The sequence below is a fragment of the Punica granatum genome, chromosome 5 (genome assembly GCF_007655135.1).
Source record: "Punica granatum isolate Tunisia-2019 chromosome 5, ASM765513v2, whole genome shotgun sequence".
Taxonomy (NCBI): Eukaryota; Viridiplantae; Streptophyta; class Magnoliopsida; order Myrtales; family Lythraceae; genus Punica; species Punica granatum.
In genome coordinates this window covers 10,266,925-10,291,667 of record NC_045131.1, presented here as the reverse complement: position 1 = coordinate 10,291,667, position 24,743 = coordinate 10,266,925, and the positions used below count along the sequence as shown (strand labels likewise).

At 39.9% G+C, this 24,743-nt stretch overlaps 3 protein-coding genes across 6 annotated transcripts; all 3 read right to left on the bottom strand.

Annotated features, from left to right (window-relative positions):
• Positions 1–630: 630 nt before the first annotated feature.
• LOC116207372 (probable inactive DNA (cytosine-5)-methyltransferase DRM3) lies at positions 631–6,155 on the bottom strand. The gene is made up of 11 exons (XM_031540281.1): positions 5,161–6,155; positions 4,235–4,320; positions 4,030–4,158; positions 3,851–3,947; positions 3,681–3,739; positions 3,405–3,506; positions 3,145–3,244; positions 2,934–3,043; positions 2,693–2,795; positions 2,351–2,418; positions 631–2,224 (listed from the first exon to the last, which is right to left on the bottom strand). The coding sequence occupies exons 2-11, from the start codon at positions 4,235–4,237 to the stop codon at positions 905–907; spliced, it is 2,091 nt and encodes a 696-aa protein (XP_031396141.1). The 5' UTR covers positions 4,238–4,320; positions 5,161–6,155; the 3' UTR covers positions 631–904.
• Positions 6,156–6,901: 746 nt separating this feature from the next.
• Positions 6,902–11,205, bottom strand: LOC116207371 (YTH domain-containing protein ECT4). The gene is made up of 8 exons (XM_031540280.1): positions 10,943–11,205; positions 10,287–10,350; positions 10,006–10,150; positions 9,844–9,917; positions 9,291–9,746; positions 8,429–8,956; positions 8,130–8,342; positions 6,902–7,961 (listed from the first exon to the last, which is right to left on the bottom strand). Exons 2-8 carry the CDS (start codon positions 10,332–10,334, stop codon positions 7,332–7,334), a joined length of 2,094 nt encoding a protein of 697 aa, XP_031396140.1. The 5' UTR covers positions 10,335–10,350; positions 10,943–11,205; the 3' UTR covers positions 6,902–7,331.
• Positions 11,206–15,061: 3,856 nt separating this feature from the next.
• On the bottom strand, positions 15,062–23,460 carry LOC116207369 (importin beta-like SAD2 homolog). 4 transcript variants are annotated; one of them, XM_031540278.1, is made up of 23 exons: positions 23,092–23,460; positions 22,699–22,871; positions 22,419–22,589; positions 22,091–22,201; positions 21,907–21,984; positions 21,187–21,383; positions 21,047–21,107; positions 20,818–20,892; positions 20,648–20,725; positions 20,480–20,542; positions 20,305–20,388; positions 20,039–20,217; positions 19,363–19,402; positions 19,131–19,274; positions 18,824–18,943; positions 18,512–18,727; positions 18,031–18,207; positions 16,763–17,441; positions 16,279–16,490; positions 16,006–16,141; positions 15,765–15,844; positions 15,340–15,408; positions 15,062–15,251 (listed from the first exon to the last, which is right to left on the bottom strand). In XM_031540278.1, exons 1-22 carry the CDS (start codon positions 23,228–23,230, stop codon positions 15,358–15,360), a joined length of 3,264 nt encoding a protein of 1,087 aa, XP_031396138.1. In that variant the 5' UTR covers positions 23,231–23,460; the 3' UTR covers positions 15,062–15,251; positions 15,340–15,357. The 4 variants fall into 4 exon arrangements, with proteins under 4 accessions (XP_031396138.1, XP_031396137.1, XP_031396139.1 ...); XM_031540277.1 differs by lacking the exon at positions 15,340–15,408 and having other exon boundaries at positions 15,062–15,339; XM_031540279.1 differs by lacking the exons at positions 15,062–15,251; positions 15,340–15,408 and having other exon boundaries at positions 15,457–15,844; positions 19,194–19,274; positions 23,092–23,459.
• Between the last annotated feature and the right edge of the window lie 1,283 nt (positions 23,461–24,743).

Below are 24,743 nucleotides of genomic sequence, written 5' to 3'. Positions count from 1 at the left end.
GATTCCATTCAGGTTTTATACACGCTCTGATCAAGTACCCAGCTCTGCTCGAGAAACGAAACCTGGAAGAAGCTATGTCCCGGTTCGTTTCATTTCTTTCTTCCAATCACCAGGCATGACCATTTTATTCGCCCTCTTCCAACCATCGATCATAACCATGAATTGATTGACGACGTAGCATTCAGGTCATATGTCGGACGAATCTGATGGTCATGACTGTCGGTACGAAGAGGGAGATGAATCTACACCGACATTCATCATCTTGTGCGGCCAATAATTTGCTTCTCACTCTTCTATTCTGTTCTTAATCATTTGTGGAGCAGTCTAATTTGGGGCAAAAAGACAGTCGCTCAATCAATGAGAAGCCCTACCAATTTTTGTCTCTTTGAAGTACCATCCACCATCAGCTTCAACGGGTAGGGAAAATCTCGATTCTTCTGCTATCTACATCCCTTCCTTGTATCCACAGAGCCAGTATCTGGCATTTTATCTTAAAGGCTCGGGTCTGTTTGGTCGAGAAAAACTCTTTTTCCCGGCACTTCCCATAAAAATTGCAGGGGACGGAAAAAGGGGTACAAAAGCATATGCCAACCAATGATTCCATATTCGCATAAAACTAAAGGAAGGACCTGAGAAGTAACAAATCATTTCAAATTCTAACAGAGTGATTGACCGGTAATAGAAACCAAATCCGAAATCTACACAGCAGTTATTATTAAGAAAGCTTACAGATACATGCGACTACCATTTACAGGTTAACTTGAGAAAGTTCGGATAATACTACACACAATGCTGTTGATCAGACCTACCAATATCAATCACTTGAGAGAACTACGACTTATTTCAAAAACTACAACTCCCAAAACAACAGATGATCGGTGATACAGTGGAGAGAATAAGATCATTACCTCTTTCTCTCCATCATGCTCCTCACCCGCTGCAGAACACGGACAAACTCGTAAAACAAGGAGAAGTCAAAACCTGGGAATTTGTCCCCTTCAGCAGCCATTTTAGAGTTTGGGGAATGGATGCAAGGGTTCTGACATATCACGAGGTCAAAACCTCCAAACTTTTTCATCAAGGTCTCAAGCCTGTTAGTTGTTAACCTCTGAACAGCTTCAATCTGCACCAAATCCCCTGTTTGACCGCTACTCTCCCACCACCTCTTGAGAATCTTCCTCTTTGTTTCAGAGTCCTCTACAGAGACAACAGCTTTGAGTTTAATCTCGAGACGGTGTAGAGCCACCTCCGCCCCTCCGATTCCCGTGAAGAGAGATAGCATAGTCAACCCTTCCGGAAACATAGACTTGAGTACAGACAGATGATAACCTAAGGTGTTTATCTGGAAGCAGTGTTTAAGTGTCTGAAGCCTCTCACTCGAGTTGTTCTCACCAACCTGAGTGTGATTCATGGGATACCCGAGAATGGCCTCCAGGTATTCAGGTTCTATTGGGCCCAATTTGCGAGGTCCAACCCAGAGAAGATTTAGAGTCCGACAATGGTGAAGGATGTCCCTTTGTTGTTCCGATGAGAGGAGACCCCTAGAGTCAGTCAGAACTCTCCCAAGACGCTCACAGAGTAGAGACAAACCAGCAGTTTCAGAGCTTATACAGCTCAGCTGCTTCCTCGTGTCCCAAGAAGGCCACCATTTCTTGGTATGAGGAATGGCTTCTTCTATGGTCATCGGCGGCTTCGGTAGTATATGGAACCGATTCCCTGTCGGGAGGTTGTGAACATAACCTTCTTTCCTACTAATTGCAGAGAAAAACTGGGTGTTCACGAATTCGGGTTCTCGTCCGTACAAGAACTGACTGATTTTACCCCACCAGTCCTGAGATATATTTACAACACTCCCATAAAAGAAGAATGGAGGCTTCGCAGCGACTTGATTGATCCCATTACTGGGGCTTGGTTGGAACATCCTCTGCATCCCAAGTCCAGTGCTTTTAGTATCTTCTGCCTCCTCTTCACCCAGTGTGGACCTCACGCAGGAGCTTGAGTCATCAAAGAGTTCCTGCTTTGGCTTCTTCCCTTTTCGAATTGCCCTAAAGTCGAAACGGCTGGGATGAGGTGTTGAATCCGAATAGTCACATAGATACTCTTCTTTTGGCCTCTTCCCTCCAAGAGTTTCTTCCAAGCGAATCAAGTTTAATTGAGAAGGACCATCTCCAGTAAAATCCTCAGATTTAACTTCTACCATGGCACTACCAGAATATCGATAGTCCTGTAATTATAAGATAATTCACACTTAAAATAGAGGAAAGCAATTTTTGCCCCATTTAGTAATAAGGGAAAGGAACAATTAGACAGAAACTTCTGGACTATAAGGGATCATGAGAATCACAGTTACCTTATCTATTTCACCATATCTAACAGCAAAAATCGAATCAGCAAGCTCAGCAATTGAAACTTGGGCGCCTACAACAGCGAATGAATCCACCAGTTAATGGTTGACTAGTATAAAGCATATATTAGTCGTTCAGGCAAACAGAAGAAAGATCTGTATGTTTCAGTGGCTCAGTCATGGTAATTAGCAGTAAACAGAATTATCAAAACAGATGAAAGTTATCACTCGTATAAACAAATGACGCCTGCACACACACATTCCCCCAAAACCACAAACCAAAGACACAACACACCTTGGAGCTCACAAAGTAATGTTTACACGAGGGATGTTACATAAACCACTTACCAAACCTCTCAAAAGCAGAAGAGATCTCATTCTCAGTGAAACCCATTTCAAGCAAACGAAGTGTTTTCTCCATGGTCCCAAACAAGGCCTCATCACTGGTATCCTGAGAAACATAAAATCTCCAAGCAGCATTGAATTAATTCACCTAGACAAATACAATAGTCAAGGCTTGGAAGAGAAAAAAAATTTCTTCCTAGTCCATTGACCTTAACAGAACAAAAATTTCTTTCAGATTCCTCACCTCATTTTTTACTCCGCTGGAATCAGTTGAACGATGTGGGCCCTTAAATCTTTCAGATATCTGGGCAGCAACTATAAAGTCTACCATTGCATCAATTTCCGCATTTTCGCCTGCAAAATTTTAAAAATTGAAAAAGTTGAAATATGTTACTGCTGAAATGCTGACAATTAATAAAACAGAGTCAATGGAACTAACAGAAATACGGACATACCAAGCTTACTCAATGCGAATTCGATCTCATTTGCAGAGAAATTCATCATTCGTAAGGATGCTCTCTTTTCATCAAAAACTCCATTAGAAAAATCATTCTCCTACAACAAGGTTAAACAAGAAAATAATACATACCACATCGAGTTTAATGCACGAGGAGTACTGTCATTCTGTCATGTGAAAAAAACAAAAGAAGAATAATCCACAAATTGAACAGTTGACATTCTCCAGGAAACAGCACAAACTACTACAAGATATTACCTCCTTCGTTTGAGCTTTTGAAACTTCAGGAGCGGTAACATCATCATCGTCAAACAACCTGTCCAAGGAATCTGAAGATTCGGACTTGGATCTTGGTTGGCCCTGTTTCATCGCATAGAATGTTAAGTACGAAATACATGCATTCCCAAAAGCACACATAATCCAAATCTTCAGTAAAGGCACTAATTGCTTGAAAAAACCCTGCAAATTTCATTAGTTTCCATAAAACAAAAGACTGATACAAACATCAAATATACTTATATTCAACTGACTTACAGAATATTCAATGAGAGTTTCCAATAACAAGTCCACCGTGCGGTCACCAAGATCTTCACCTACAGTTGAAAGAAATTGACTCAATAAGTCAAATTTAAGCAGAGTTTGGCAGTAATAATTTCAGAGCATCATTTCATAGTAGAAGGTGAAAAATGTATGTGCTCGCATACCCTTTTCTTCAAGTACTCTGTCCACAAGAGATGGCAAGAACCCCATTCCTATGAAGAGTGACCTCAGATTGCTCCCCGATGAGCTCGCTCCGTTATCCTACACAAATTAAAACATAAAATGAATAATCCAATCAGAAGCTTACAAAAAGCAAGCACAGATAAAAGTTTGCAAAGAGTACCACAGTTTGCCTCGGGAATGTGGTCTTGAATGGCAGTTCAAAATCCAAATCCACATCCTCGGGCACAATTTCTTCCTTGATATCATGATCTAAGAAGCTATTGTTTCCCGAGAAATTAGGCAGCTCCCCCTACAATTCGAGATTAAAGCTTGTAAGTACATAACGAATAGTCAAATCAACTTTCCGCCAATAAATTCGTACTCACCATTTAAGTAGCCACTCAATTCCAAAGCTAAATGAAGGCCAGAACTACAGCGGCCACCAACCCAGGGTCTCCTGGTGTCTTGTACCCTTGAAAGCAAAACCATGATATCAGCCCCTCTACAGTTATAGGAAAGGCAACTGACAACTTGAGAGAGGATTCTTTCCCCCTTTTCCTTTTGGAAATGGATGAAATAGATCCATCAAATTTAAGTTGGGAGATCGCAAATCCAAATTTCCTGCAGAAGGAAGTATGAAAATCCAGATATTCTAGAAATGGCTCATGTACACCGATGTAGATATTCTAGAAACAGCTTCCCAGAACAGGATGCTTTGGTCGATTATTCCTCTCTCCGTTAACCATTCTTCTGGGAATATCAGGGAAAAATGTAACCGTAGCCTTGCTGGCTTTCTATGTCAAGAGATCCGACATAACTTCTCTAGTTTCTCTTCCCGTTTCCGACAAAATTAATTCCTCATCAGATAAGGCAACGACAATCCTACGTCAGGACCCGACAAAAAAGAAAGCTTCGACGATCACCATAATTCAAGACCCCCGCTTGTTAACTATATAAAACTAAATGTACCATCTTTTCACTTGGAATTAATGTCCAGTCCATACTGTAACTGATCAATCAAAATAACAAGAAACAGCAAAACCCGAAAGTCATTTGCCGGGTGCAATATGATGGAATGACATGCCATAAAAATCGCAATGTCAGTGAAATTAATATCTCGAACAGCTGAATTTACATCTCTATCGTCTAGGAAGAGAAGCATTTGCAGATTCCGATCCCCATTAATTGGCTCCTTGGAGGATGGGTCCGTGTTCGCGTATGAATTGACGGAAAAGCAGCCAAAGGAGGGGAACTGGCTCCGACCGATAAGCCAAGAGAGAATCGGTTGCATGGCGGAGTTTAGAGCTCTTACCTCGTCAAGAATAGCACCTCCCGGCCGGGGGCACGCTGCGCGCCAATAACCACCAGAGAGGGGCGCGAGGCCGCCGGGGGGGGGGAGGCGTCGAGGACACGCGCGGCGGAGGGTTCGGAGGTTTCAAAAATGCTGAGCACTCAAAAGAGAGTAGAAACTTGGAAAAAGACGAAATAAGTTTTTTTTTCCCAGAAAATGAGAAATAAAAATAAAATAGAAAAAAGGAGGGAAAAAAAATAAAAACAGAAATAGAGAGAGAGAGTTAAGAGAAGATACGAAGACCGTCACTGGTTCGGTCGAAAAATTATTAGGTGAAACCACGTCATCCATGAACTAAGTCAGCAAATATTTGACACGTGTAAAAATGGTCCCACCAATATCCCAAAAGAACCCAAATTTTTTGTTTCTTTAGAAATTGACCCCAAAATACCCCCCGGTCCCCTTTCTCATTGCTTCCTTCACCCGCAGCTCCGAATCCTCACCTCCTTCCCCCGCCGGCGCTCGAGCTTCGGAAGACGTACGGTTGTCGAAAGCCCGATCTTCTCGTTATCGTCATCGTCGTTGTCGAATCATCAGCCGTTGCGACACGGCAGTCTCTCTCTCTCTTCCCCCTTCGACTATGTAATCTCTCCCTCCCCCTCTGCCACCTCTCCCGAATCTCTCAGATCCCGGAGCTTCGAGCTCGTTGCTGAGTCCAAGAGCTCGTAGCTAGTCAAAAGAGCTTGTAGCTGAGTCCAAGACCTTGATTGCTGAGTTGAAGGGAGAGGAACGCGTTGAGGAGAGAGAGATTGGAGAGGGTTAGATGCGAAAGGCCGACGACACCGGTGATGGAAGGTCAAACGCCGGCGGGAGGAGAGAAGTGGGGCATGGAGCAGCAGAAAAGCATGGAAAAAGGGAGAGAGAATAGTTTGGGGTCAATTTCTAAAAAGATAAAAGTTCAGGCTCTCTGAAAATATTAGTCGGACCAAATTTTACGCGATCATCTACTGACTTGGTTTATCCATGATTTGGTGAACTAAGTTCATTTAATAATTTCTCGGTTCGGTCGTTTCTTTGCCAACCCAAAAGAAAATTATTAAAATAATAATAATTTAAGGCAAAAAATTATTATAATATTTTTTGGCCAGATAAAAATAAATTATTAGCGTAAGAAAGTTGCATTTTGTTTCTACTTTTGTTTAGTAACAAAGTGAAGTTAAATATGGTAAGAGTACGATTTAATAAATAATCAAAGCACGAACCTCCAATCCTGTTGTGTAACACATGCACTGATGCAATGTAAGCACAATTCCAATATTCCAACCGAATTGGAAAATATGATCTTTCATGAACCCAAATTTAACTTTTGCTATAATCTTTAATCAACCCGAGTTTAAAGACAGCTTAAATCACCTGATATGCAATGTACTACTAGGCCGTCATATTTGCACTCGTGTGGAAAGCTGTGTATATCTGACAGCCCCGGTCGTACAAGGACAAATACAAGACCATGTGCTTCAAAACAAAGCCAACACGGGTCCATTTTTCTTCTTTTTCTTTTCACAATTGACCCGACTAAGTGTGTTTTCTCAAAATAATTCTCGCACAACTTCGGATGATCATACAAGTGATAGTCCGACAACAATCCCAAATGCCTGCCCACTTAACCTCCTGACACTTGATCTCGCCGGGCTGCAAAACCGAAAAAATCTCTCCGCACGGCCATAACTTCCTTCCTTTTGTGCACAGAAACATAATAATGAAAAACTAACAGGGCACAATACGATTAATGGGATCATAAGCAATGTTTTACTCAATAAGACGAAAGGAGACATTTGTATCTCCAATATAAATCTGAAGAATATTTAGGGTTGATCCTTTTTTTTTTTTTTTATTTCCCAAATAATGGAAATTTCAGCAGCAAGAACATAAACCCCCACTATCTCCCCCCAGAACCATCAAACTTTTAGAACCAAAAACATACAAATTGCAGCAATTTGAAAGTGATGAAGACGGGGGGTCACAAAGAACATCATCCATCTATAAAACGGTTACTCCAATTAAAAGAAACAGTAAAATGGCAAATGACAAGAACAACGATCGAACCTCGTCCACGTCCAAAGCAACCCCCGAGGCAAGGATGAGATCCGTCCCCAGGGACACAGTATGACGAGGGACGACATGCTGAATCATTAACCTGTCCTTGTGATTAGTTTCGGGGTGCCACCTGTGGAGGCAGATCCTTCCGTGTCAGCCTCCTGGAGGGCCCAAGGATCGAGTGGGATAGTCCCCACAGTTAAAGATCCTGAAGCTTCATTAAACCCGTTGACCTTAACCGGCATTGATCCAACCGTCACAACTTCCGACTGTTCCGTATCAACTTTGGTAGCGCCAGTTGAGGGAGCCACTTCAGCTGATTCCTCTTCATTTTTGGGATTGATAGTGAGTGAACCGATCTTCAACCCTGATGTTATATCATCCTTGCCTTCTCCAGCAGAAGCCTCCTCAGGTGATTTCTTGTTGGAGTTTCGATCAACCGACTCGTTCCCAGTCACTGTATTCTTTCTTACAATGTTCGGTTCTTTGCGGTCGCCAATTGCCTCTTGATTCAGTGGTTCATTGATGATGGTCAACAATTTACGAGGTGGATCAAGAGCAGGCACTGAAAATGGGTTCTGGAAACTTCTAACCAGTAACCGAGCTCTCTCCTCCTGCATCATCTTCTGACGATTCTCATAATACATGAAGTCATCGAGAATAGACGTCTTCAATGCGTGACTCTTGAATATTTTGAGCATCTCCATCCCCTGCTTATAAAATATCTGCAATGGAGTTTTTTGCAAGATCTATTAACAGCTCGTTGACAAGAAATCCTAAACATGTTATCATGCCACAAAATCTTCCATCATGTAAGAACTGGAAACCGAATCAAAGAATAATAGTTGATATGCCAAAATATATGTCCATGAGATCCAGAGAGGAAATAGTACCTCTTGTGTATCTCTGCTATTAGTGACTGGCTTGTTCTCATTGTTCTCTAGAATGATATGCCTAAAGGCAGTGTTCTGCACATCTTTAATGAAGTGCCATTTTACAGGGAAGCTTCCACTCCATTTGTCTTGCTGCCAAAAGTCCATATCCTTATGGAAGTCCACTGGTCCAATCATCTCAGCAACACCACAGAACTGACCGCTGGCATTAACCTGCAAAAAGGAGATGAATAAATTAAAACTCACCAACAAAGTATTGTGCTAAAACTATCCAAGATAGCCAGGTCGAAGCAACTTACAGAGAAGAATAAGAAAATAGGGCAGCCCCTGGGCTTCCCAGCAGCTAATTTTTGCACATCCTCATAGGCACTCTGCAGCTTCTTGTTTCCGTGAGGTGTAGATGACCAGACATTGTATTTTATACTCTTGTGAACATCATCCTCACTGTACGACTTTATCACAAAGAACTTGCCATCCTCATAGTCAAGAGGGAAATCGTCCTTGTTATACTGGTCAGTATCAATAATAATTATTCCTTGAGCGTTAGCATCCCCTGCCTTGGTGGTATAGGCTTTCACAGCTAGCTGACTTTTTGGTCTGTTGGTCCTTGGGCCCCGGTTCTGTTCTCCGAATGAATCAGCAGGCCCATTGACATTGTCCTGCAGTCGGCCTAGATGGAACTTTGGTCGAGGCTTCTCCGATGAGACCCATCCATGACCACTTGATCCAAACTCAGAAAAACCAACCTTGAACTGGCCACGATGAGATGGAACCTTTCCGCTAAAGTTACTATCTAAAGGCTGGATTGAGCTTGAAGCACTTCTACCCTGCAAATTCAAACAGAGCATTTAGAAGCTTGGAAAGACGAGGAAAACTCTAATTGATCTGGTAATCATTAGCATAAAAATTCCCCATACAATTCACCACCATCATAGAAATAAACAAATTTGAAGTAACAAAGCTATCCTTAAACAAGGATAACCATGGAGAGGTGACAAAGTGCAAAATTTCTGGCCATTCTTAAGATACATGGGGATAGACTCATTACACACCATATATTTTTAATTTTTAACCCTGAACGGACGTCACTATCACAGAGAAATAATATCTGCAATTCTCTGTTTGGTGGAAGAATTTAGAAGGTAAAGCATCAATTTGCACCTGAAAAGCACGAGAGGTAGAAGTAGGAACAGCCCCTCCAGAAAGGCCTCCATACGGGACAGCTGGCTTGCCCAATCCAGAGTCTTTTGCCCCATCTGAAAGCCTATTGAGATTTGCATGGTTTGAAGTTTTGGATGCGTTCCTGACAAAGGTGGCTGATGGAGAGGCAAAATTGTTTTTTGAACCTCTTCCTTCAGATCTAATATTAGTGGTCCCAGTATTTAACAGGGCTTCAGGCGACGCGATATCTGATTGAACAATAATTGGAATGTAACCAGAAGAAGAGACAGAATTCTGATATGGAGGAACAGTATAATACTGTTGTGCCCCAACAAATGGGTTATCAACTCCTATCATTGCACCAGGAATGTAAGGATTGTATGGGTTGTATGGAGATTCGGCATAGCCATAGCCAGGGGTATAATATACATAAGGCAAACTTTCCGTTTGAACACCCTGCGGCAAAGCAAAGCAAGAGAAAGTGAGTCACCACAAGTGAGACAGTAGCACAGGTAAAGATAGGAGAAACGGGAGCAAGAGAGAGTGGAATTACATTGAACTGGACATCTGGACCATCTACACCAAAAATCCTATGGTGGTCCTCCCAATCAGTGGGTGCTCCAAATCCTAAGAAAACAGCATAAACATGCTCATCAGATAAGAACCTATATCATATAATGACACTTACAACCACAGAGAGGGTTTACATTATTACCTGTACAGTAATAACCATAGTTAGTGGCAGTAGGATAGTATAAACCCTGATCGACAACAAACTCAGGGGCTCCTTCAGTATACATGCTTTCGACTTGTTCAAACTGTGGATTTGCCATCAGCTGGCTTGACTCGGCACCCTGAATCTAAACACAAGGAAATAGAGCTAGAATTAAATACTATTACAGGCAGCAACCTTGTTAGGGTAAAAACAAGATCACGTTCCTCTTGCTTGGTGTTTCAAGAGTCACAAACTGAATATAATTCAGCAAATAATGATACCATGTAAGTTTGTCCATTTCCATGTTCTTTGGAATTACGCATTTCCATACCAGGACAGCCACCTCTGCGGAGTTGGGACAGAAATGTCAGGTCAAATGTATACTTAAAAAGAGTGTCATAGATCAACAGCATATTATCCAATAAGTCGTCAATGAAAACCGCAACAAGTTCTAAAATAATTTTATATATTACTACACATATACAAAATCTCATGCGGCGTCGCATAAAAGAACTCTACTCGTATATTTTCGTGAGGGACAAAACAATGGAGGAAGGAAATGCACAAAACAGGCACAGAAGCAAGCTCTAAGAAGAAGCTAACTAGACCACGTCAAAGAAAGCTACCGTGTAATCAACATCCCACCATCACTCACACACAAATTAAGCTTAAGGCAAACGAGAAAATTTTTAGAGGAACCACGCAGCACAGCTCGATAACAACATAAACACCCCCTTCAACTCTTGCATTCATCAGAAAGTATTCACAAGAGGAGCGCAACAGCAACAAGGAATCACGAATCCAAGCGCACAAGGCGCAAATAAGAACACCGACCACCGACATAACAAAGAAACCAAGGGATAGGCATGAAGGGCGGGCCCCGAATATCATAAACCCTAATAAAAAAAAGCAGGCGAAATCGGGAGAAGGGGCATACCAGGAAGGGGGTGAAGGGAGCAGAAATCAAGCCATGCGCGACCCAGGGGATTCCGGGGGTGCAAGAACGGAGGGATTGGAGGGAGAAAGGGGGGTTATGTGCAACATTTCGTACAAAATTTACCCGCCCAAAAAAACCCTAATCCTCGGGAACAGCCATGACAGGGGAGAGAACAGGAGGAGAGCGGGGGGAGGGAAGGAGGGAGGAAGAGAGAGAGAGAGAGAGAGAGAGGACTTCGGGGTCGCCGGGGGGGGGGGGGGGGGAGAGAGAGAGAGAGTTGTGGTCTGTGTGTCTGGTTTTCTGTTTTTTTGTTTCTTTTTTTCTTTTTTCCTTTTTTTTTTTGGTGTTTGGGCAGAGAGAGAGAGAGAGAGAGGCTTTTTTGGGGATGGCTTGGCTTAAGAAATCGGAGACACGCAGAAGACGGATTCGATTCTTCTCCCAGCAAATCCGCACCGTTTTTGGTGTGGTTCTCATATGTTTACGTTATCTTGCCTCAAATTCTTGGAAATACCATCAATACCCCCAGACTTTAAAAAGGAACTCTTTTTTTTTTTTTTTTAAGTGTTGATATCTTTCGTTCTATCAAAAATGTACTTACACTGTCCGACACCATCCCAAGCTCTACGCAAAGCTGCTAAACACTTCAAACATCAAACTCAAGAGAACTAGGCAACAAAATTATCAATGGCTCTAGAGCCCAATTTACTAGCAAAAGTAGAACTAGCTAACTTATAACTAACTCTAGGCAAAACCCGAACTCTATCGATAACGGTGTTTACAATTTTCTTAACCAGAGCAGAAATTGGTGTATCTACCTTTTTAAAAATTCTTGAGTAAAACTAATTTACTCAGGAGTCCATTAAAAAAATATTAAAGAATCTCATCTAATAACTTTCTTTTGTTAGTATATATAAATGTATCTAAATTAGTTTTTTTTGCCAATTTCTAAATTAAGATACTTGAAACAATAATTCAAACAACATTTTTTAAATAAAGTGTTGTTTCAAATTATATTAATTTCTCTATAAATTTGTCGACTACTTTTTAGTTAATTGTTGAGTAACATATTAATTTATATTTATATATGTCATTGACAAACTTTTTTTGGTCAATTGAGGAGTTGATATTGTATAACAAATTATCTCCTCGGTGAAGCGTGGGGAGTTTTACTAGTGGATATATATATATATATAAATAGCAGTGTGTTCGAGTAAAACTATGATTGAATGCATTACTTCGACGCGTGACACTTGTCAGCTAGGGGATGAACCGAACAATGTAAAAATGCACAAGCTGTGACTGACGGCCAAGCAGAGCCAGAGGTCAAGACTTTTGTTTTGTTTCATGCCATACCATGCGAAGATTTTAAGATCATAATCATAACACACTTTCACAACATACTATACGAAAATTCATATGACAATCAACTCTTATACTACGCGAGAAATGATATCTATGGTTTCTGCATATTAATAATTTGTTCGGAAAGTGCATACATATCCGGCTCCAGATTGCATACCTACTTGGAAGCCGAACACCTGTTTGGCTTTAGAAAAAAAATTTTAACTCAACTTCACTAATCTTCAATTTAACAACACAATTATTACTTTTTTTCTTTAATTTTTTTAACCATTCAATTCAATTTTTAATACTAAATTCTCTTAATTATTCATTATTTTTTTCACAATTCAACAACACAATCATTACTTTCTCTCAACTATTCATTATTTTTTCACACTTTTTTTCTCATAATTCAACAACATAATCATTATAAACCAATTAAAACCAGAACTCAATTCAATTCAAATACCAAACACAATATTTTACTTAAGGTGGGTCATAGGAAGAAATCTACCTTCAGGGTAAAGACGAAATATCATGTGCCCATGCAACAAAAAATAAAGATTACGATAAACAATATTTTGAGTAATTTATATGCGTACAATGCATTAGGCAAACTCGACCAACTTCTGTAATTTCATGACATTCAAACATCTCCAAGTGAGTTTTCCAGCCCTTTTATTTATTTATTCACTTATTTATTTTTAACATTTTTAAGAGTGGTGAAAGGGGATATAAACAGGACGAATGGGGAGGGAAAGGCCAGGACAGGAGGCCACCGCGTGGCTCCTCAGGCGTCACTCCAACCCAACAAGAACAAAAAAATAAAAAATAAAAATAAAAACAAAAGAAGATTTATTCAATTGGATATAATGCAATGCATCAGAAGAGTCGGAAACGGGGGAGAGGGAATGGACTGGAAGCTTCCTTTGTTAGGTAGTACCATACTTTTCTTGGTGAAAGGGAAACATAATTGTCTATTTTCGTAGGTCATAGAAAATGTTCTAAACGAATACTCATTAAAAAAAAAAAAAAGTTCTAGACGAATAAAATATTTGTCACATCACCGGGGCAAATTATGTATTGTCTACCAATAAAAACAAGGAAATGGTACATCAAGAAAATTATTTTATCCGCCTATCCCAAGTCAAAAAATGTTCGACCGAAAAAAAAAAGTCGAAAAAAGACGAGAAAAAAGACAAGACTAGAGAGGAGATCACCATCTCAGAGCTGCACAACTTCTTCATGAAATCGAATTAAAGGTCAACTGAGCTTATGGGTTTATCCAAGAAAAAAACCATGATCATGGAAAAAAGAATTTGTTTTCTATGGACGCAAATTATTTAGCTCGAAAATGCTGTTACTACCCTTGAATGGTTCCTTTCTTTTCGATGAACACCACCTACTATCTAGAATTTTTATGGATCCCGACTAATTCTTAATCTTCTAAAGGAAAAGAAAGGGTTTTGATAGGTAAAAGAGGTTGGAAGGCGACCGGCCTGGTAACCTCACAGAAACATAATCATACGAGCTCGTATCCCACCGCGCAATGTCCGATTTGAACCATAACTCCACCAAAACCCAAGAATTTGGACTCGTCACCGTGACTCCAATGAAATATCAGAAGAATACCACCCGTCCACAAGTCTATGATTGAAATACTACTATCGCAAGCGAGTATGATAACAAATAGAGAAACTTTCCCCTTTTATTTGCTCCCAAGTCTCCGAATCCCCAACCTAATGCTTAAAAAACCAGCTCGTTACTAATGGGACTACACCTCATTTGTGAAGGAAAAGAAAGTCAATGTGGGGAAATAAATCTTAAGACAAGATTATTCTTACTAGTAAAAAAGCGTCAATAAGATAGAAATAAACAGAACTCGAAGGAATTTGATTTATTGATTAAGAAAAAATTCATGTATCCACCTAATTTCAAGATTCGAACTTCTTTAAAGTTACCAAAATGCCTTTCGCGTGATAATTCGCTCTGTACGCTACGGGAACTTCACAAGATTCTGAAAATTAGTATGACAAAATTCAGACAACCCAAGTAATGAAAGAAAAATGAGTCTTAAAATTTAATCCGCTTTTCAAGTTTGACTTATAGATCAAAGCATTTACTATTTGGAGACCCCGCGACCCCGCATTACAGGGATGAAGATTCTCTCCGAAAAGTTGGTTTTACTAAATATTAATAACAAACTTTATCCCTTGGACTAACTCAGCTCAAACCTAAATTCATCAAACCGTCATATTTCCGAAAAATAAGTGATGCGCACTGAGAAAAAGGAAACTTACTATTAAAAAGCTTTCATATTGTCTTTAAAATATGATTTTAGGCATCAAATAAATCGATATCACGTAAAAGAACAAGTTCCTCACTATTTAGCAAGACTCTAGTTGGTTCTTCCGTCCGAAAACAATAAAGTTCTCATTAAATAACAAAAATTTTGTTATGGTAAGGAACTTAACATATATTTATACGGCAGACTGCAATTCAAAGCTTCGCTATTAGTCTCTATAAACCTTCAAAATTCACCCGAAAAAGAATCCCTACTTTCAATAGCTTTATTACTGTATACTGTAGTCAACAGTAGAGTTAAAAAAATTATTCATTTGGCAAACAAGACCTAAAGTTTTCTTTTCTCCCTTCATAATGGAGGAATTACCGTGGCCTAGACGTTAAGGGAGAAAACAATAGAAACAACTGAGACATACAGATAGAGAATGAAACATAGGATGAAAGGAAATTGCAAAAGCAAGACCACACTGCAACTTGCTCTAAAGTGGGTGAAATTGAATTGATACTTGCTTTTGCAAAGATTCTTGCTTCGGCTCTTTCCCGAAAGCAAAATTCTGTTCCCATACTACCCGAGAATATATCTTCCCAACACTGAAGTAATTTAATTTTATGCTCCTATTCCTCTTTCCTTTTAAGCCGGAGAATCTGAGTCTCAGCTCTCTCTCTGCATGCGAAAAAATTCCTCATGCCATGACACGGGGCAAGCAATCAACCCTCGAGATATCAATAGCCAAAGCCGAGAAGATGTGTACCTTAGTAGGTGTTAGTTGTCAAGTGGTCGTGCCAGCAAGTAATCGAATTGCAGATAACGGCATCAAGAACTTATCATTTTTATGCCAGAGACCAGAAAAATTATTAAGAAAATCCCAGGGAACTCAAAAGGTCAAAGTAACATGCATTTAGTCATTACAAACTAACCAACCATTGCAAATATGTTTCACAAAACAGAGAAATCGGTTCATGAAATGAATCAGACACCAATACCCATTTCCACCAATCAAATTGTATAAACACCCGCACGGTCCTCTAGCAACTAAGTATGTGTATTTCCATCAAAGGCATAAATAACACGAGACAAATAATAACCACAGGATTTGTTTCATGCAGAATAAATAAACATTTTACTCTGCTCAGGAAAGGCATTTAGGAAGTTTGAAATGATCTGAGATTGCAATACCTGACCCTTTATAAGAACATCGCGATGCCTCGCTATCAATGAAAAGACTGCTCTTTGAATATCCACCTCCTCCAAACAACCTATTCCATATTAATTAATGCTAACGATGTCACAACCAAACTTACTATGAAATTGCAAAATTAGTCGTATGCATATCAAACCCCATGAATCTATGTCTGTAAAGTACCCTTTCCGAAAATAGCCAAAGAATACTTTGAATATCAAAGATTGATGGGATTACCTAATTCAGGCTCATATTCTTGATCTTCCACATCTCCCTCTTCGACAACTAAGCCATTTTCAAGATCGACAGCAGCTCTGGCATATCTATCAAGGAATTCTTCTTGGGTTTCTTCAAGCTCGTCGATCTCAGAGTCCTGCCAGTAAATTGAAACATAACAATAAAGTCAAGGATCTTCATGATTTCTCCTTGAAGAATGCCAATTGCTTTTATAAGATTCTGGCATAGGCCCTTTTCTCCCAATGAGCAAAATGATCAAAATTCAAAGTGCACCTCATCATCTTCGTCATCAGAATCCTCATCCTCACTGTAATTATCATCTTCTTCTTCGTCCACATCCTCGTCTTCCTCATCTTCCATTCCTTCCTGCACTTCCTTCAACTGAACAGTTGCCTCTAGCAGAGAATTGGAACAGTCATTTACCAATCCATTCCCTGGTTCCCCCTGTTCCAGAAACCTCTCAACGACCTTCCCCAAAGCCATTACTGCGAATCACCAGATATTTAAATGAATTGTCTTGTCAATTGTACCTTCAGAGAAACCATTCTAAAAAAAGCACTGAATTAAGACCTATTAAGAGCCAAATAGTTCTTCAGGGGCAACATCAAATCTTTCACATTGCAGTATCCACAATTAATAGACAGCTAAATTGTAACCCCTTGACCTGATCTTCTTGGTCAATGTTTGAAGAATAATTAGGGTAAAAAAAAAAATCACACCCCAGACATGAAGAAAGCATAGGAGGGACAAAACTAACCAAGTAACTTCAACTCCGATGCTCGCGATAGTTTAGGCTCAAAAGAGCTAGATGCAAGAGAAGACAATGCAGATGCCCACACAGCAAATCCTCCATCTTCAATCTTATTCAAAATCCGTTCCACTACGTCAGGGTAATACAAATAGCATGATGATATGACAAGCAATAAAGGCCTCCACATTGCAGAAGGTCTGGTTCGGATCTCCCTGAAATGAGAAAATGCTGCTTGGCTGAAAGATATTGCTAGCGACTGCTTCACATCTAATTCAGATGCATAACTTGGCAAGTGAAGTAGCAGATGCACACACGAGCTTGCTCTCCAGGTAGCAGATGGATACTGAGCAATGGCCTCAGTGATAAAAGCACCAATGCCCTCAATGATGGATCCTCTTGGGACTGGTGGCGCAGGAGGGGGCGGTGTCCGTTTAGTTAAGAAATCAGGCAGCCCATACTTGGTATATAGACTGACAGCCTCTTTGATGCAGTCGAAGACTGATAAGTCCTCTGATTCCTCCCAAGCATGCCAATCTGCTATCAGATCAGCCCATACTGACAACAATTCTGACACTTTAAATTCCGTAATTATGTTGGTTCCAGTCACAGAAAGCATGATAGACTTTAGCAGTGTTGATGAATCATCTATGCATGATGGAGGCGCAGAAATCTGGATCTCCTGACCCTATACAAATTCAACATTAAATTAGAGACATTGAGTGAAGGTGAATTTACTGTTAATAAAAGCAATTACACGAATCTTCGGAATTAAGTTCTTAAGAGATATCTACATAGAGATCCTCAGCTCAGGGAGGATCCAGCAAGGAAGCATAAAGATCCAGATAAAAGGCCACAAGCAGGTCTAACATAATATTTGCCATGATATGTGACTAATCTCTTCACATAGATCAAAATAAAGGTGGCACGATCCCAAATCCCTTGAGGTTATCAGGTCAACGCAGAGCTGGAAATGCTTTTCGCTCAATACATCCTATACAGTAAGATTTCTTGCAAACAAATAGATGCACTCATAAGTTTGCCATTTCAAGAAACCAACAATACAACAAACTGATCAGATATCCACCCAGTAAAAATGTCCATTTCAAAACCATAAGGTAGGTCAGGCATAGCTAGTCATCAATAGAACATAACATGACAGAAAGCAGTTGAGTTCTGCACTAAAAAGGCTGAGACAGATACCAATATTTATCCATTCATCAAATGCCATCACACTGAGCTACTTTTTAGATTACGAGGTTAGAAGGAAGACCAACCGAAGTTTGCTTTGGTTTAAGCCAAGCCTCTTGCAAGAGAGCAGAGAAAGCTCTACCAATGGTAGCTTGACCAGATGCCCACTTCTCATTGGATTCACCCTCACCACTTTCTTCGACCACACAACTCTCCCAAGAATGAACGATCACGGCCAAAGCTTCAAAACCTTGTTCAACCACCTACAGAGGCTTGTAATTAGATGCTCATTGCTAAAACTGTCATTTAATAACTCACAGGCTTCATACAAAATCATTCGAGATAAACTCATATGCAAAAGGACAAACTCATTGAAACCAAACAAAAACTCATAAACATAGATTGTCCCTTCAAACAACTTCCTGATTTGTCCAATTCTAATAAGAGCTGCAGAACTCCTTAATTGTTTTTTATGCACAATTTTTTATGTGACAAGTCACACAATGTTGATCCTAATATCAGAAAAGAAACAAGTCAAAAGCAGTTAGAATAATGAGTGAGACATACTTGAGGCCATGGCTCCATGTTAGGAGGTAAATACTTCACTATTGCTCCAACCAGTGATGAAATTATATCAGGGATATGAACGGTGACATTCTCATTCCCAGATTCTACCACAGAACTAAGAAGTTTAAACAAGATACAGCTTTCCTCATCCTCATATCCAATTCTACCAATTACTATGTTGAGCAGTGGCATCCATTCAGATGGCTGGTAATCATTCTGCAGAAAGATATCCAGGAAAGATCATATTTTAGAATATAATTCTACTCGTTTCGTATCATAATTGACAACCCACAGATTTTACTAAAGACCTACTTCAAGTAGTTGAGAAATTGCCCCAGCAGCAGAAACTCTAACAGGATAACAAGTAGTATCTGCCGTGTCTACCATAGCCAATGCCTTCAGTAATGAGGAATATATATCTGAGCTCATCTCCTGAAGGGAAGTCCGAGTCAGATGCATCAGACATTTAAAATTGCAATAATGTAATTCCGATGGTGAGAAATGAGGATGTAGAGTAACAAACGATAGCTACCAAAAGTATGATATAATCTATTGCATAAAGGAAAGTTTTCTTTGAGAGCAATGTAAACATTGATAATCAAACGAAATTGGATCTTACATCAGGTAGACAGGATGCAAGTTCTCCAAGCACCCAGTTTGCAGAGGCAATCAAATAAGGTACCTGCTCCGGTATTGTATACAGCGGCAGCAGCCTACTTCGAAGCAGAGTTGGCGTGAATCCGGGATTCTGCTCCCTAAGAAACTGCATTTGCAGCAGTAAATATAACATTTCACTTCGTCCTATGAGGAAATGCTTGAGCTTGTTAACGAAGTACCAAAAATTTGCTTACATCTGACAGGCCACCATATGCCATTAGAACACCAAAATAACTGCGACAGTCAATCCATAGAATGTCCAAGAAGCAACAGGAACGCACATTTCAGTAACAAGTAAGACAATAAATTACAGCAACGAGAGACAAGTATCAAAAGAAACCATCTATCTCAGTCAAAAGAAACAAATCTCCAAGTAAGACTTCTAGAAAATATGATAAATTTGCATGGCACAGCAACGCTACTCAATTGGTTATCGGTAATAGAAGGAATCACGAGAAAAAACAAATGGCTCTGGATATGATGCTTAACTGTAATCTTTCAAGTTCCAATTGCATGAATAGGTTCATAAAAATGTAGTTCCACTAGAAATGTATTTTCATAGTCCCCACCTAAATAGAGTGACAGAACTAAAATAGATAACAGAAAGCATTTTCTTCTAATATGCATAGTCAAAATGAGATGCTTTTGTAACAGCCAAGAATTGGATGCGTTATGTAAACATATTATAGCACGACTATAGTCACTCTAGGACACTGAACTAATTATTTTAGTAATAATCTGTTGTTCTGACGGCATCATAGGAATAAAATTTTGAGGGTTGATTGATTAGAACTTTTCTCCTCACGTCAAGATGAACCATGGCAGAGCCCCTTTCATTACCAATCTGACAGTAACATTCATTATACTCACTTATTCAAAACTTGCAACTGCGATGCATTAGCAGCAGTGGGAAGGGGGAACTTGGACAAAAATGGAAGCACCAAAAGCTCCCCCATGGAAGAGCGCTGGTTAGTTCTCTTGCTCTTTTCACCCTTTTTACGTTTCAACAAAGAAGAAGAAGCACTACTTGAATTTCCACCTGGAGGACCCTACAAGAATCAACAGGAAGTGAAGGGGGAAATGAAAAGGTCCAATTGGTAAAGCTTATCCTGCATGTTTCTTCTAGAAGTATATACCTTTGACATTGATATAACACCAAGTAAGTTTGTTGCACTTTTCCTCGCTGAGAATAAATCATCCCTCCATCCAGAAATTTCCTCCTGTAGCCATAGGTTCAATTTCAGAATTAACACCTGCAATAACGATTTCTAACATACATGCAGATGTCTAGTGAGTATATAAGTTTCATACCAGATCAGATGGAAGATTCTTCCTAATGTACTCATCTGCATCTTCTTCCCACTCCGAGATATCCTATTAGCAGCGTAGAAATTTGCCAAATTACCGCAGTTTCATTAGGGGAAAAAAAGGGATCCATCATATGTAACTCAATGATGAGTTGGTGGGTTGAGATAGTACCTTTTCATTCATTACCAATGTTGGGAAAATTGCAGAGTCCAACAAAGATGAGAAGTGAGGGGAAACTAATCTCCAGCCCTGATTTAAAAATCTTTTACAGTTTCAGAAAAGCGAAATGCACAAGACACCATCTAGTATGCAGCTACTACACATTTAGATTGTTCACTCACTGGACCAGTTTCTAGAACATGTGAAATGACATCGAAGGCAAGTGATATTATCCTTTCTGACTGGAAATCGAGTCTCTGCATTTGATGATGAAATCACTAGTCAGTTGAAATGAAGAATGAGTCAGCAAATAGAATAGCTTCAGCATTACAATGACCCATGGAAGAAATTGGAGATAAACATGAAACAAAGAGAATTTAGCCAACATCTCACGATTAGAATAATTCTTACACTGACGATTGAGCTGTGCTTAACAATTTTCAAAGCACAATTGATCATGTCTGCCATCAACCTGTCAAAAGCATTGCCAGAGTGTTACTTTCACTTCTATTTATTTAAATAAACATCTTATAAAGTTACAAGTGATTTACTTGTCAGAGTGTTTTCGATGCCGGGTTATCAAGGCACAGAAAATCAGTAAACACCTCTTTGCAGTTTTCAACCTCAGCGAGTGCTCATCCCCGAATGACACCACAGTATCAAAAGATAAAGAGTCCAGGATCCCGAATAAATCATGACAAAACGAAGCCACGTGAGGAGCCAAACAAGACGGCATATGCGATCTCACCTAATAAACTAAATTTAGATCAGAAAACATTTATGAAGAGTGTATGAACTACAAGAGGTATAGTAATTTTTTCAAGTATCTAGAGGGTGCAAACATGAGAACTCATGAGCTATAACCAGTTCATACAGAGAATCAATTAGGATAACTTCTCTCCTTCATGGCATAGAAGAAGCAACCATAATGACCAATAACATTAGCAATAGAAACAACAGCATCCCTAACTAGATAAAGCTTATTTTAGAATGGTTTATGGACCCTAGTAAATCTTAAAAAACTACATCCTCAAAGAATAGACTTGTATTCCTCGAAGATAGTACCAGTCAACATCCTAGAAGCAACATGCCCATATACATGAGAAAGCCAGATTTTCATCTGAAGGAAACAAAGTAATCATCTGCACTTGATAAAGTAGAATGCAGCAGAATTAAAGCTATATAATTATGAAAATAAAAATCACCAAAAGCATATATAGAATATGGATCTCAAAATTTAATGGCATCGGCCCTGGGGAAGCTCAACTTACAGCAAAATATATGCATTTGCATACAAGGAGGAGGATTTTCTCCAAATCTACCCCTTTTGTACCACGAGCAGCTTTGACCTATTTTATGCACCAGCACCATATAATTCACAATGGCAAATTATTGGAAATATAAATACTATCTTCCCCAAAAAAGGTGAGGGAAATAAAATTAAATAATACCTACCTTGTCCAGAATATTATGGAAAACGGAGAGCAATGGCACAATTATTTCATCTGCAATCAACTCCAGCTGAGGCGGCACTGGCTCCACAGCAACTTTGGGATTTAAGAAGTACTGCCAAAAAACATGCGCAAAAATATAGAGTACGTCACCTTTGAATATGAATGTTTTGTCATGTTCCACGAACACACTATATGTGGCATGGAAGTAGGGCAACACTTCTATCGAGACATAAAGTCCACATCCAAGCACTTATAACTTCTAATCATAAGTTTACTCCAAGGTTGAAAGGTCTACTTGAAGCTTGAAGGGCATTAAACATAATTAATACCTGGAAAGGCCTGATAAGAGCTTGGAGAACTGTGACGGCGTTTACAGTTTTCCACCCACAATCTGTACGGTTACTAATTTGATCACTGTTTTGAATAGCCAGACGCAGTTCAGGTATGAGTTCAGGCCACGAATCTCGCTTAACATACTCTGAATTAGCAGTTATCCTGAACTGTAGGATATCACGACATTTTTCAGCATACATTTGATGGCAGTAGAAAAAAATGGACAGGAGTGAGGATTGAATTTCCAAAACAAGGAGGTCAGGAGATTACACGTACCACTTCTATCAAAACCTTCAAAATTTCCGGTTCCACTTGAAGCAAAGCCCGTAGAAGCTGGTCCTTGAACTCCTTACTCACATTTGACTGTGGATTCTCACCATCTAGGTTTCTCCGAGTGAAATTCTTAAGGTATGTAGCAGCAGCTACCTTCTGGCCTCGCTCTCCATTTCCTATCAATGTGCATAAAAGAAACCACTGAACAACGAAGTAATTTTCAAGCGAATCGCGACAACTGCGAAAAGAATCTCCAAATAAGATCAATCGAGCTCCGTATTCCGACTACAAAGACAGCGAACTCAAAAATCCGGTCCCCATCGAACAATTGCTCCACCTATGCCTTGAAGCAAGAGCATGAAATGAAGCAGCCGGAGCTTCAGGATAGAGCCTTACCGGTGGCGATGGAGAGGAGGTGGTAGGGGAAGCTCGGGAGAGGAGACAAGCGGTCCAGAGATTCGGTTGCAGCGCGGACGACGTCGGCGTCGAAGCTGAGAGTGTCGCTCAGCAGCCGAGCAATGTGATCCGCCTCCATGCTGCACCGACAAAGTAGCTGCTGCCGCCGCGTCCGGAAGAAGTTTGGAGGCGGAGGAGAAACCCTCGGGATTGGTGGAGAGATGAAGAGGCGAAAATGGAGGGGAGGGAGAGAGAGGGAATGGGCGGGAACTGGCTGTGACTGTGACTGTGGCGCGACTGAAGATCGAAGTGGAATGCCTCGAGGGAGACGAAAAGAGAGACTCTGTTAATTAATTAATTGAGAAATTATAGAAGCTAAAGAAATAAATAAAGTGAAAATAAATAAATATTACATTAAAAAATTAGGAAATAAAAGTGAAAGCAGAGTGGAGATGCGGCATGCAAAGCGAGCGCTCTACCATTTGAGCTACATCCCCAAGTTGCTGGCATGTTGGATCGCATGCATATTTATATATAAAACCTTTATAGTCCGTATAATACTTAATATTAGTTTAAAAAATGGATTAATTGCACTAATGGTCCAAAATGTTTCATAAAAGTTACGGGTTGGTCCAAAAAGTTTTTTTTGTAACTTATTGGTATATTAAGTTTTAAAATCGTTTCAATATAGTGCATTCCGTCATCTCATATTTGACATCGTTAGCTCGAAGCTGACGTGACTTATTACGTGTTAGTGTTTATCTAATATGGTTCAAATTTTAAAATGAAAATTTTGTTTTTCATTTAAAAAATAAAAACAAATCTAAATTTATGTTTGGAAATGGAGTTATACCATGTTTAACTCTACTTCAAACTTTTTAAAATTGTAAAACGACCCAAAAATTTAAAATTTTTCAAAATGTACCCCACCTTCTCCCTCTCTTCCTTCTCAACTTTATCTCTCTTCTGCAAGTTCTCTCCCTCTGTCTTCATTTCACCAATTGATAATTTGAAGATCGAGGATGGCCATCCTGCAATTGCGATTGTGAAGCGAATCGAGGGTTTTCAGATCCTAGGATTTTAAGGTTGGTAACGGAGTAAGTGAGGAGATTTGAAGATCGAGGATGGGGTCGAAGTTCGTCTTCTTCACGGGTGTGACTGCGACTTCCTTGAGCTTAACAATGGGTGTAATCTGGGCACTGATGTTCTCGTTGTCAGCGGTGGCAGCGGCATCATTTTCTTCCTCGTGCTCATGCTCCGGTTCAATGCTAGCCATACCGAAGAATGTTGGAGCAGACTACAGTGAGAAATGGAGTGCGAGAGAGCCAAGCGAGGGCTTGATTTGATTGAGAAAGAGACATAGAGATGGGGGGCGGGGTCAAGACGGATCGCACCGAGTCGAAGGAGAGGGCAGGCTCGGGGGCGGATTGCGCTTGAGTCGAAGGAGAGGTCGGGACGATGAACAGGGGAAGAGAACATGATGAACAGTAAACGTGTAGATGAGAAAGAAGGGCGGGGCAAAATTGAAAACTTTTGAAAAATTTGGGTCATTTGTAATTTTAAAAAGTTTGGAGTAGAATTAAACAGAGTATAACTCTATCTCCAAACATAAATTTAGACATAAATTTAGATTTGTTTTATTTATTATTTGT

Coding starts and splice junctions, on each gene's coding strand:
- LOC116207372 (XM_031540281.1), bottom strand. Junction 3,740..3,850: donor CAGAGTACTTGAAGAAAAGG/GTATGCGAGCAC, acceptor TTTCAACTGTAG/GTGAAGATCTTGGTGACCGC. Junction 2,796..2,933: donor CCAGCGGAGTAAAAAATGAG/GTGAGGAATCTG, acceptor TATGTTTCTCAG/GATACCAGTGATGAGGCCTT.
- LOC116207371 (XM_031540280.1), bottom strand. CDS start 10,334: ATGGAAATGCGTAATTCCAAAGAACATGGAAATGGACAAACTTACATG. Junction 9,747..9,843: donor GTCCAGATGTCCAGTTCAAT/GTAATTCCACTC, acceptor GCTTTGCCGCAG/GGTGTTCAAACGGAAAGTTT. Junction 8,957..9,290: donor CTACCTCTCGTGCTTTTCAG/GTGCAAATTGAT, acceptor TTGAATTTGCAG/GGTAGAAGTGCTTCAAGCTC.
- LOC116207369 (XM_031540276.1), bottom strand. CDS start 23,230: ATGGAGGCGGATCACATTGCTCGGCTGCTGAGCGACACTCTCAGCTTC. Junction 22,202..22,418: donor CTCTTATCAGGCCTTTCCAG/GTATTAATTATG, acceptor GTTTTTTGGCAG/TACTTCTTAAATCCCAAAGT. Junction 19,275..19,362: donor CATATGGTGGCCTGTCAGAT/GTAAGCAAATTT, acceptor CTGCAAATGCAG/TTTCTTAGGGAGCAGAATCC.